General features: G+C 59.2%; 1 protein-coding gene across 1 annotated transcript; it reads right to left on the bottom strand.

Moving 5' to 3' along the window:
* Positions 1-4,644: 4,644 nt before the first annotated feature.
* Positions 4,645-10,543, bottom strand: GPR78 (G protein-coupled receptor 78). The gene is made up of 3 exons (XM_003934714.4): positions 9,876-10,543; positions 8,888-9,001; positions 4,645-4,882 (listed from the first exon to the last, which is right to left on the bottom strand). Exons 1-3 carry the CDS (start codon positions 10,541-10,543, stop codon positions 4,645-4,647), a joined length of 1,020 nt encoding a protein of 339 aa, XP_003934763.2.
* Positions 10,544-12,718: the final 2,175 nt, after the last annotated feature.

The raw sequence follows: 12,718 nt of genomic DNA on the forward strand, positions 1-12,718 counted from the left end.
ACCCCCGTCCTGCACAGGCTGGGTCTGTGTGGCGAGGGGGCTCTGGCCACAGTGCTGACCCCAGCTGGCCGTGAGCCAGGCCAAGTCCTCCTGCCCAGGGTCTGTCCCCACCTTCCCACCCTTGTCCCCCGTGTGGATGAGGAGAGTGGGCTTTGCTGGGCGGCTGAACCTTTAGGAGCCATATGCCTCATGGGTTCCCTTACCAGCTGTACCAGTGCACCAGCACCAGGCGCCGGAGCCAGCTGCCCCTCAGCCCTGAAACTCAGGACAAGCCTCTTGACCCAGAGGTTGGGATAATGGAAACAGTACCCACTGTGGCCCCAACTCATCACTGGCACCCAGTGGGTGCTGCTTCCTTGAGGTCATCTGCTCCAGGATGCCCATTTCCACACCCCTGGGATCTGGGGCATCTGGCCCAGTGCCACCCTCTCTGCCTGGACACAGCGGAGCCTCCAGAAGCACCTCTGACCGCCCCCGCCAGCCCCCCGGGCCATGGCCCTTTGGCTTCCCTGTCTGAGTTTTCCAGCCCAAGTCTGAGGGCGAATTCAGACAGTGTGCAGACCGGTGGGGAGGGTTTTCTCCTCCCTGAGCGCTGGGGTGGGGACATGGCGCCTCCCTGTTGCCCCTGCTATGGCAGGTTTAGTCCAGCGATGACTGGCCCACCTGTGAGGGTATCTCCCAGCACAGCCCTTCCTTTGAGTTTTTCCTTCCCAGCGGTAATAAAACAGTGAGACAGCGTCAAATCAAAGGCATTTTAGATTTGAGGAGACAGAGTGAGTGCTAGCTCGTGTCACTTTTTAAGACTCGGGGGGAGAAGAATCTGGTCATCCTTCCTGGAACCAGCTTCTCTCCTCTACAATTAAGTTGGAAGGAACAGCCTCTAATTCACAGCATCTCACCGACGAGGGTCCAATCCACCAAATGGTTCTTCAGGGGCGAATCACAGGACGGGGTTAATCATGCCTGGGTGTGACTAGGAAAACAAGTCCTCCGGCCCCACCAATCCCCACACACTGTCCAGCCAGCCCAGGGGGCAGTGGGCCATGGGGCCAGGACACAGCCACGCCTGCGCAGTCACAGTGGGGTCAGTAAAGTAGCAGGTGCGGCACAAACAGCACAGCCCCCCCGGGCCAGGTGGGTAGGCCCACAGCTGAGTGGGGGTGGGCTGCAGGACAAGCTTCTAGGAGAGAAGCCGCCTTGTGTCATCAAAAGAGCACAGACTCGGCCAGGTGCAGTGGCTCACGCCTATAATCCCAGCACTTTGGGAGGTCGAGGCGGGTGGATCACGAGGTCAAGAGATCGAGACCATCCCGGTCAACAAGGTGAAACCCCGTCTCTACTAAAAATACAAAAATTAGCTGCGCCTGTAGTCCCAGCTACTCGGGAAGCTGAGGCAGGAGAATTGCTTGAACCGGGGAGGCAGACGTTGCGGTGAGCTGAGATCGGGCCATTGCACTCCAGCCTGGGTAACAAGAGCAAAACTCCCTCTCAAAAAAAAAAAAAAAAAAAGAGCACAGACTCACTGCTCAAAGTCTTGAGCCAGTGGCCTGGCCCCTCGAGCCTGGGCCTCTCCACTGAGAAATTATGTAGTGCCCACCTCGGGGCTCATGGGGATGGGGTCAGGGAACCGTGGCAGACCAGAAGAGCCCATCAGTGGCTGGAAGCCTGCGCCCCAGCGAGACATGACGTGTGCATGCTGCACAGCGGGTGCTGGGGACAAAAGTGGATCTGACCCCACTCCTACCTGCCATGTGGCTGGACCCTTGAGAGGGGCGCTGGGCCTGTGAGAGCTGAAGAGGGAGGGTGTGTACGTCTCAGCCAGCTGGAGGGACTTGGCTCAGCAGAGGAGGAGGAAGTACTAAGAGAAGGTCCAGAAAGGATGCAGCCCCCAGGAGGGGCCGGTAGACCAGGGCACCCAGCACTTTAGCCTGAGGCCATGTGGATCGGAGTGGGGAGCAGTGGGGAAGACGACAGAAAGGGCCAGCAATGCCAGGCTCACAGCAGAGACCACAGCGCGGGACTCCTCGGGGCTTCCGGTAGGAGCACAGCTTGCTCTCAGCCGCGTTTCCAGGAACCTGCTCTGCTTGATGGAGGGTGGGTGCAGGGAAGGGCCGCTTCACCAGGGCCCGGGAAGGGCTCCGGAGGCTTGGCCGTGGATGGGTGCCCACGTGAGGCAGGAGGAGGGCCAAAGTCAGCGAGTGCAGAGGGGATGGAGAGAGGGCTCCTGGCTCAGAACCCCATCTGGCCTGGGTTTGCAGCCCGTGAGAGCAGGAGGGAGGCTCGAGAGAAACAGATCATGGTCTTGAAAGGACAAGAAGTCAAGCCAAGAGGCCTGTCACTCTGGGCTCCCACAGGGCCTCCCTCTGCCCCACCCGTCATGGACTGCTGCAGCCCTGCGACAGATGGAATCAATAAAAATCCCTTGGTCCCCCAAAAAATAAATGAGCAGTTCTGTCCTGCAAGCTCCCTGCCAGCCTCACAGCCCCCACCCCCACCCCGTCCCGGGCTCTCTGCTTCCCGCCTACCAGGGGAAAGCCTCCCAAGCTTTCGGCTCTACCATCAAAACAATGGGAGAAGGCGCCCTCACTCCCCACACACAGGGCGCAGGGCCCAGCCTGGAGGTCTCGGAGGGCTGGAGTGCTGGGTTGGATGGAACTCGCCGGATATGCTTGTGTGTTCTCATGTTTTTAACTGCTTCCTGACCACATACCTAGAGTTGCTGTTATTCCAAACAGTAATTTGTTTTGTTTGAATTACGCCTCATGATTGACAAACTCTCTTAATTAAATGCATCCTTTTGGGGGAGGCATTGGTGAGTCAGCAATAACACCTGGTTTTGGCCAGGCGCCGTGGCTCGCGCCCGGAACCCAGCAGTTTGGGGGGCCCACCAAAGTCGGTGGATCACTTATGCTCAGGAACTCAAGACCAGCCTGGGTAACAAAGTGAGACCTCATCTCTACAAATACAAAACTTAGCCAGGTGCGGTGGCACACACATATGGTTCCAGCTACTCAGGAGGCTGAGGTGGGAGGACAGCTTGAGCGTGGGAGGCAGAGGTTGCCGTGAGCTGAGATTGCACCACTGCACTCTAGCCTAGGCAACAGAGAAAGATCGTGTCTCAAAACGCTTTTAAAAAAATAACACCCGGATTTTTTGGAGAAGAATCTGTGAAGCTGCCTCAGCTGGGTTGTCCACTGTTAATACCAAGAGCCAGTGGCAGCTGCGTGTGCAGCGTCTGTGCAGAACTCCACCCCTGGAAGGAAAGAACGTGGTGTCCACGCTCTCCCTGCACTGCCGACCTTTGGTGTAGGGTGTTGTGATACAGGCTCCACATGTGCAAGAGCCCGTGGGCGGGCTCTCCATCAGAGAGTCCCCTGAGTGGAGGTCTTGCAGCCCTCCTGCTTCTGCAGGGGACGGCCCTGGGCCTTGAAGAAAACAGCAATGCCAGGAGCTGGAGAGAGAGCTGTGTCCATTCATTCAGCCGCTCATTCATTCACGCACACCCCTCTCCACCAAGGCCCGCGTGCGCTGCACACCATTCTTTCCCTGCACTGTGAAATAGGACAGATGTGCACACAGGTCCTCAACACTGTCCCATGGGGACATTCGATGACACCGATGGCCGGTGCCCCCACCTGGCAATGGCGTCCCAAGATTTCAAGCCTGGGGGAGATGTGTACCGCTACTGAGGGGCACTCCAGCTTCTCTTGGCTCCCCCCAGCGCTGCCATTGAGGAGCGAGGCCCTCCCCATCCTGCCACGTTCTCCAGACACCTGGGACCTGGCCATGACTTCTATCTCTTGACTGTCTCATGTCTAGGATCCAGAGGCCCAGCGGTGGCCTTCGGGGGAAGGAAGCAGAGGTCATGTGCTCCGATGATATCTTCACCAGAAAAGGCTCTGAGCACACAGACTCTTCACATCCTCCCCAGTCAAGATGCCAAACCCCCCGGCAAACCACAGAAAGGCAGAAGGGAGGCAGGCTCCATCTGTGTGCCCGCTCAGGCAGTCACAGTGGACAGGCATGGAGCTGGGGACCTCCGGCCTTCCAGAGATGGGTGCATCCCAGGGGTCGCCCGCGCCTGCTGGGCTCTGTCCGCAGACTATCAGCTGTCAGTGCTGGGAGCCCCAACCAGACTCCCCCTGGCATTTATAGTCCAAACCTGCACAATGCGGAGAACAAATTGGAACAAGGCTACTAACCAGGATGGAGTAACAGGTGACAACCTGGGATGCAGAACAGACCCTGAGCAAGAGTGAGCACCTCACCCACACAAACAGCAGTCATCACCGGGCGCCTATGGCACCACGCGCCATGCAGGGCACCTCTCTACCCACCGTCTCGCAGCACCACCGCAACCCCAGAACAAGGGTGAGGAAGCTGAGGCTCAGAGAGGAAAAGCCACTGTCCCGGGACCACCCAGCGGCCAGGGGGTCAAGCCTGGAACTCTCTTCCGCTGCTCCTGCTGCCCACACCCACATCCGCCCCCTCCTTCCCCGCTCCTGTGCTTCAGCCTCAGCCCAGAGTGAAGCTGCCAGTGTCTGGGGGTCCCCAGCAGTGTTTCTGCGGCAGGGACAGTGTCCCTTCCACAGGGCTCTTTAGATGAGGGTAGGGGGCGGGGAGCGTCAATGCACTGCCAGGCCCTCAGAGTGACTGCTGCAAGCAGGAATCATTCTCTGCGTCCAGAGAGCTGTGGTGGGCAGATGCCGGGGGCGGCGATCTCTTCAGCAGCTGGTGCGCCATGCCAGCCAGGACTTGGCGGAACGGCCGGCAGAGCAGGAAGCACATGAATGGGTCGGCCGCGGCCTTGCTGTAGGTCAGGCACTTGCTGAGGATGCCCCAGTGGGGGTTCACGGTGACGGAAGGCACGAGCTCCACCAGCCTGTTGGAGAAGCGGAGCAGCTGACTCAGCCACGGTGGCAGCACCCGCCACACACTCGCACTGTGAGGGCAGAAGGCGCTAGAACCACACTTGAGTGCACGCCACAGCCCTGACGCTCACTAGCGAGGGGGCTCTGCACCAGCACCCTGAGCCTCGGGAATCTCTTCCTAAAATGGGGTGACAAGACACACTCCTGAGACACTCCGCTCAGTCCACCCACCTGCCCGCACACCTGCCACAGACACCTGCTCACAGAACCAGCTACCGAGGGGACCACTACCACTTCCAAGCTGCAGACCAACACACTCCAGATGTGAGCTCTGGGAGCCCCCAACCAGACTCCCCCTGGCATTTGTCTCCCAAAGCTGGGCAATGCTGAGAACAAATCGGAACAAGGCTAATAACCACGTTGGAGTAACAGGTGTCAACCTGGGCTGCAGAACAGACCCTGAGCAAGCGTAAGCACCTCACCCACACGAACAGAAGTCATCACGGGGTGCCCGGGGCACTGCACACCACGCAGGGCACTTCTCTACCCACCATCTCAAAGCATCACTCAGAGAGGCTTGAGGGCATCTCTGATTTCTAATCTGAAACCAGATTAGAACTCGGAGTGGAAGGGACTAACTGGGCTCCCAGTACGGGAAAGCAGCAGGGGGTGGGCCTCTGGGGACTCTGACAGACCCCTCTGCTTTCAGCACAGCCCCGGGCGGAGGCCATGGAGTCAGGACAAAGCTTCTAACACCTGTCACGAGCGTACCTGCTGACCAGCGGCAGCTGTTTCACCCCTCAGTTACTGGCCCAAAGGCCAAGGCCTTCCCTGTCAGTCTGATGACCCCCCAGGCAGTGAATTTCTGCCCCAGGATGTCCCACTCCTACTCAGAAGGACTGCAGCCCTGTGACTTACAAGGTTGGCTGGGTCACTCGTTAGTTTGGAGACCACCTGCTGACCACCCACAGACACAGCTGCCGCTGGGGTGCAGCAACGGATCAGACGGAATCCCTCGCCACAAGGGGGCCAGTCCAGCAGGATGGGGGTGGGGAGGCAGGCAGCCAAGCTGAGGGGCAGGGCCAGAGTGAGAGGGCAGGGAGAAGGTGAGGAGGGGCAGGGCCAGAGAAGAGGCATCCAGGAGCCAAAAACCAGCGCAGGGACACGGGTCCAAGGCCGTCATGACACTAACCGCCCACCCCAGGCTGCAGTGAGGGTCCAATTACAGTAAGTGATAGTCCGGAAAGGGCTTTGCCACTGGCCAGCACATTCACACCAGGTACACTGTTACCCCCACCTCCAGGGAGCCCACCATCAAGCATGGACTGGAGACTGGTCACAACCAGCCATCAGGCCAGTGGGAAGGAGGGTCATATCAACGGGTCTGAGAAGTATGGCATGTCTTTCAGTCGCTAGGGGACTGAGCTGCAGTTGAGTCAGAAAGCCACAGGCATCCCAGCATGCACATGTCCCCTGGTTAAGCCACAGTGCAGGTGGAAGTCATCAGAAACACCGAGCTGAGGCTGTGCCTAGAGCCACACTGGGACCAGAAGTCATGTGTCAACCACCAGGATTCCAACCGGCCAGACCCTGTGGAGAAGGGGGCTCACTCATGTGTCCACTGATGCTCAGCCCCTGGTGACCGTGTCCATCTGCCCCTCCCCTAGTAGACCACAGACTCTACAAGGGAGGCTCTGTATCCCCACCCCCCCGCCGGTGTCAGTGCTGCACACCTCTGGGGCTTAATCTGCACACCATTGATTAAGTCCGTAAAACTCAAGGGTGACAAGCAAGAAATAAAAGAAAACTCCTATGTCCCCAGCTCTCTTATCTACTTTATCCATGTGAGCTGGCTCAAGGTGACTTCGAGCTATTTCTAACCAGATTAAATTCACCTTCAAGATGTCCACAGAAGAGTCTAACAATGCATCCCAGTTCTGAAAACAAGTCCCAGGAGAAGCGCTCTGAAATATTTTTAGCAATTGAAGAATGATTGGAACGAGCGCACTGACTTCTAAGGGGCAGCAGGAACCGTGCGCTCCTGGGTCTCTGACTTCTGTGGGTTAAGCCACCAACCACATTAGAACCTCGTGCACGCACTGGGGAGCGAGGCTCTGTGTGGGTTCCCTCCTATGACACGAGAGGCGCCGGTCAGGAGGGTCTGTCTGAACTCTGATCCAGCTGTGCTTCTCCCAACTCCATCCCTCAAGGCCCCTGCCTTGCTGAAACACCTGCCGAGTCTTGCTGACCTGCATCTCCCGCCATCAGAACCAAGAGGAGCCTGTGTTCCATTTGCTTTTGTAACTGCAGGACCAGGCACAAAGCCTAGCACAGAGTAGGAGCTTGTGGAATGCTTAGTGAGTGCACGAAGGAAGATATAACCTCATTCATGCTGTACCGTATCCACATTTTTCACAGAGAAGAGAGCCTCGGCTGCCCAGATCCCAGAGTTGGAGCTGTGGAAACAACTCTGAGAGGCAGGCTTCATGGCTTTGCTTGGGATTCTTCCTCTTACACTCATGTGTGCGCTCATAGCTATGTGTGCTCACACACATGCTCAGGGCCTTGTCCACACGCATGAAAATAACAGTCACAAACGTGAATCAACGTGACAGCACAGCTGAGTGAGCCAGTCTCGCTCCTCATCCATTTAAAATTTCAAAACTAAATACTGGAGCTCTTGCAATTCCAGCACTCGCCTTCTGCACACATGTGCATACACGTGTATGAACACACACATGCATGTGTGTAAACACACGTGCCCTCACAACATACACATGTGAGAAAGGAGGGTGCCTGTGATCCCCAAGAAACCTGGCTCCCTGTCCCTAAGCCAGATGGGATCAGTGGTCAAGAGCTCGTGTCCCAAGGGCTGATTCTGAAGAGTTCAGAGGGAGCCTGGCAGGCAGGGGAGAGCCCGAGCCACTCTGCATGGGCATTCGGGGGCCTCCCGGGTTCCTGGGACACAGTTGTTGCCCCCACCCAACACCTAAGAAACCCAGAGACCTGGGAACACAGGCAGACATCTGGAGAGGCCAGCATACCCTACAAGCTTGCACTAGATAGCAACCCCAGGAGGATCCTACACAAACAGAGCCAGGATTCTGGTACCCTCCTCCTGCCGGCTCCCTCCCCGGAGGCAGGGACCTGGGGCCCTTGAGGATGAGGGCCATGGACCCTCCTAGGAGCTTCTTCCTTCAGAGGGTCCTCCTGGGTGGCACAACACACAAGGTGGGGACCTCCCAAAGAGCCTGGGCACTGCAGGGGACTGGTCAAAAATTCCACGGGCTTCCAAGAAAGGTGAGACATGACAGCAAGCAGTCGGCATCTCCGATAAACAGCGTGCCTCCCTCTAACCATGGTGCTATCCAGCAAGGCAGGGTGCACACATTTCCTTGAGTAGAGCTAAGGTACTGGCCGAGTGGCCGAGTAGGTGACCCAGGAACCCCAGAGGCAAAAACTGCAGACTCCCCTGCCCCTCAGCACTGCACTGTGACAATGGCACCAGCAGCTCTCTACACGCAATCTTTCCCAATTACCTGTGGCTCCAGGTAATTCTGACTGGACAAGCGCTGAGGCCAAGGACTCCAGGAAAGAGGAGCAGAGAGCACTCACCTGGCGGCGTCACTGCCCCGAGGCTCCAGCCGGACCTTCCACCCAGATTCCCGACTCCACGCCCAGGAGACTTGGAGTTTAAGGTCTGGGTTGGTCTCAGGGCCCCTAACACCGAAAGCTTCCTGGGTTTAAAGAGCCAGGTGCTGATTCCCTGATCCCATCTCTGCCTGTGCCCAGGAGAGTCTCCTGATTTCGAGGACAGGATAGGGGACAGCGTCACCTCTCTTCCAGGGTCTTTCCCAGGAGCTACAGCAGGGCCCACAGTCCGTCAGGTGTAGAGGAGGGTCCTGTGATGGTGGCCACCCTCCAGATACCCAGCTGGGAGAATTCAGAGGCCTGCCCAACTGAGGCCAAGCCCACACTGCTGTTCCCACGACAGGAGCCCGACTGCGAGGACCCACCTGGTCACCACGTATGGGGCAAAGCAGATGAGGAAGGTGGCGATAGAGACACCAATCTTCCTGGTGGCGCGGTGGTGGCGCTGCTTCTGCCGGATGAGGCAGCGCTGCCGCACGCTGTGGGGACAAAGGACAGTGGTCAGGATGATGGAAGGGCGGGGACAGAGCCCAGGCTCAGAGCCCAGGGGCTGGAGTGAGGGAGCCGGGAGGGTTTCAGGAGGATGTTTAGCCTAGAACCTGAGGAGGACGGAAGGATGGCAGAGGGGGAAAGAACGATGGAAGGCAGCGGGCTTGCTTTTTTGTAGGTGAAATAAAGGAGGCCTGGAAAAAAGGGCTGGATCCTCCTTTCCCTCAGGCTCGTCCTTCTCCACACAGAGGGAACTGAGGCAGGCCTGCTGACAGAGGGAGGGGCAAAGCTAGGGCCCTCAGGGAGGGAGAAGCCACCTCATCGGGTCCCTCCCCACCAGCAGGAGAGCCTCCTGGGGGTTCTGGCGGGGGAGGGGGGCTGAGGGTGAACACCCTACAGGGGTAACTTGGAACCATGGTGACACCAGCTAGAGAGGGGAGAAATCCTGCCAAGTCATGAGCAGAAAGCACAGGGGACTGGGCCCTGCCCAAGACTTACAGCCCAAGGCCATGCAAGGGCACTGGGTCAGCAGCGGGCAGAAACGAGCAGATGCCTCAGTCCCACAGCCACGCACAGGAGGAGTGGGGCCAGGTCCCCCCAGCAGGGCCCGGGGAACCCCTCACGGAGGCGCGCACCCCACCGCTCTGCACAAAGCTCCCTGTGCACTGTGAGCACATATTCCAGGAAACAGAGGCCACTGCCGTGTCTGCACCAATGAACCAACGGGAAACCGCCGCGAGCATCATGCAGGGGCAGCCCCACGGCGGTGAGCTCTGGGCAGAGCAACGGTGATGATGTCCGCAGGCTGCCCAGGGAGCGCCCGAGTCCCTGGCCTGGGCCGGTCGGCACGCACTGGGCAACTACCTGGGGTGCAGGTCGGTGAGCAGCACAAGCGCCTTCTTGGCGACGGTGTCCATGCGCCGGCAGTGGCTGCGCGCTACCCGGAGCACCCCGAGCGAGGTGAGGCAGAGTACCGCCAGTGGCAGCGCAAAGCCCACGGCGTGGAACGCGGCGGTGAAGGCAGCGAAGCGCAGGTGCTCGGGCTCGGGCGGCAGGCGCAGCGAGCAGGATGCGAAGGCGCTGCTGTAGCCAAGCCAGGAGCAGCCGAGGGCAGCGACCGCGAAGGCCAGCGACTGTCCCCAGGCACAGGCCAGCAGCAAGCCAGCATTGCGCGGTCGCAGGAGTCCGGCGCAGCGCAACGGGAAGCCCACAGCCAACCACTGGTCCGCGCTCAGAGCCGCCACGCTCAGCGCCGCGTTGGACGCCAGGAAGGTGTCCAGGAAGCCGATGGCTTGGCACGTGCCAGGCGCCGACGGTGGCCGCCCATGCAGCACTCCGAGCAGTGTGAAGGGCATGTCCAGCACCGCCAGCAGCAGGTGTCCCAGAGACAGGTTCACCAGGAGGACGCCCGAGGCGCGCGCCCGGAGCTCGGCTCTGTAGGCGCAGCAGAGCAGCACCAGCGCGTTGGATAGCAGCGCCACGGCCAGCACCAGCACCAGCAGCCCCACCAGTAGCGTCTCGCCGGTGCCCATGGCGCTAGCGGCTCTCCTGGCACCCCGCGGTGCTCATGGCTCTGCTTCGGGCGCGGGCCTGGGAAAGCGCGGCGGCGGAGCGGCGCCCGGAGGCGGAACGGCACGCCTCGGCTTCCGGGATGTCCAGAGAGGAAAACCGAGGCAAGTGCGGGGTCCGGGGCGCCCGGGCGGAGGGCGCTGCCCTTCGGAGCTGGAGCAGCCCAGGGGACCCCCAAAAGGCAGCGCAACCTCGGTGCTGTCCAGGGTGCTGAACCCACTCACTGCCCCGGTGGCACCGTCCTGAGGCTGAAGGGAGGCGCGCGGGCGCGGGGCGCAAGGGTGAGAGAGGGCTCTTTGCTGCCACTGTGTCTTTCCTTCTTCCCTCCTTGTGGCGTGGCAGGATGGGACTCTGAGCGCTTCTGCTCTGGGTCAGGTTGGTCCTTGCCCTGGTCACACCTCCAGCCGAGCCTCCCAGCGCTGGTTCGTGCGCAGTTGAGACACCAGCGAGAGCCAATCGGTGGATCCTAGGCTGCATAGCCCTGGCCGCGCCTCTCCCTCCAGGCACTGGTACCAAACTGGAGCGACCTGGTGGCGTATAGGGGCGGTAGGGGCGGTGGGGGCAGGAATGAAGTGGTGAGAAGCTGTGCGGGTGGGGCAGAGGGCGTGACCTGGCTGGGGCGGGAGCTGGAGAGACACAGCAGTGCCTGCCCTCAGGACTTCACTCCCATCCCCCAGCCTCAGCCCAGGAACTGGGACTGCATCAACGTTTGTTGAAGCAAGAAGGGCAGCAAGAAGTGGAAACAAGGTTGAGAGAGGAATGTGGGAAGGAGAGAGAGGAAGAAGAAAAGGTAAAGAGGGAGGAGGAAGAGAAAAGCAACAGAGGGAAGGAGAAAGAAGGGGACCGCTTGGGAGGACCCACCCGGAGTGGGGCCCCAGCTGACTTCGCCTGACTCCTGGAGCCCCACAGTGAGAGATGCATGTCTCTCCCCGCTCCGCCATCCCCTCTGGTAGCTTCTGAGCCTTCTCACCTGGTGGGAATCTTCCAATCCATTCGTGGCCAGTTGGCAGGACAAGGATATGGTGAAGCCTTCTGGAAGCTGCTTCTTCCAGGAAACTTTTTGGCATTGTCTCCCCAGTGGCAGCCACAACCGGACAGACATGAAGGGCAGACCATTGCCCACCCCTCTCCACAACCACCACCCTCACCTGCAGGCTCTGCCAGCCCTCTCTGAGGAGTAAAGCGTGGCTGATCTGGTGGGGGCTCACCCCGTGGGCCGTTCTTGTGCCAGTGCTACAAAGTGGCCAGGGGAAAAGCCACAGACGCACAACGTGGCCTGCTGAAGCACCCCTGGCTGTGTGCCTTGGGCACATGACTTTACCCCCTTGGGCCTCACATTCTCATCTGTGACATGGGAATATTAATAGCCAGCAGTAGCCTCTGCCTCTGTGGTTGCTGTTAGGGTTAAATTGGCCAAGGTGCACAAAATGCTGAGAACATCCCAGCAGGCAGGGAAGGATCAGGGCAAAGTCAGCCTTTATTAGGGGCCCATCTTATAGCTGGGCAAAGGAAGTTTCATTCAAGTGTCTGTGCCAAGGCTCCATAACTACAAACCAGGAATGCCAGGATTCATACCTCCATCCTCTGGCTCTAACTGCAATGTCCTTGTCATCCAGAGAGGCCGCCACACCAGCTCCAAACCATTGCCATCCATCAAATGCAGCATCTTTCTCTCTCCCCATTTCTCCCTGGCACCCCCACCAACTTGCTTTCAAATTTTCACCAAATTAGACCTTGCCTGAAACAGACCAGCCATGTCGAAGTTTTCCTGACATGCCCAGGAAGAGTGGGCCACTCTGCAGCTTCTGCAAGTCAGGCAGGGTCACAGGGGAATAGCTCAGACAAAGTCATTGTGGCAGTGGGGACTTGATAACAGTGCCCCCACCCCCACCCCTCCGAGCCTGCTGAGTGGCTGTGTGCAGCTCTGGGGAGTAGTAGAGGCATCAGGCGGCTTCACAGGGAGACTTTGGTCCAGCCACTCACAGCAGCCCCTGTCACCTCTTAATGACTCCAAGTGGAGAGGATTTCCCTTGCAGGGGAGCAGAGAGCATCTCTCCTGAGACATGAGCACGGTGACAGCTCACCAGCCTGTATTATGAAAGGCAGGCCATTTGCTCACCTGCAAGGATGTACTGGGC

This window comes from Saimiri boliviensis, chromosome 3, assembly GCF_048565385.1.
Source record: "Saimiri boliviensis isolate mSaiBol1 chromosome 3, mSaiBol1.pri, whole genome shotgun sequence".
Taxonomy (NCBI): domain Eukaryota; kingdom Metazoa; phylum Chordata; class Mammalia; order Primates; family Cebidae; genus Saimiri; species Saimiri boliviensis.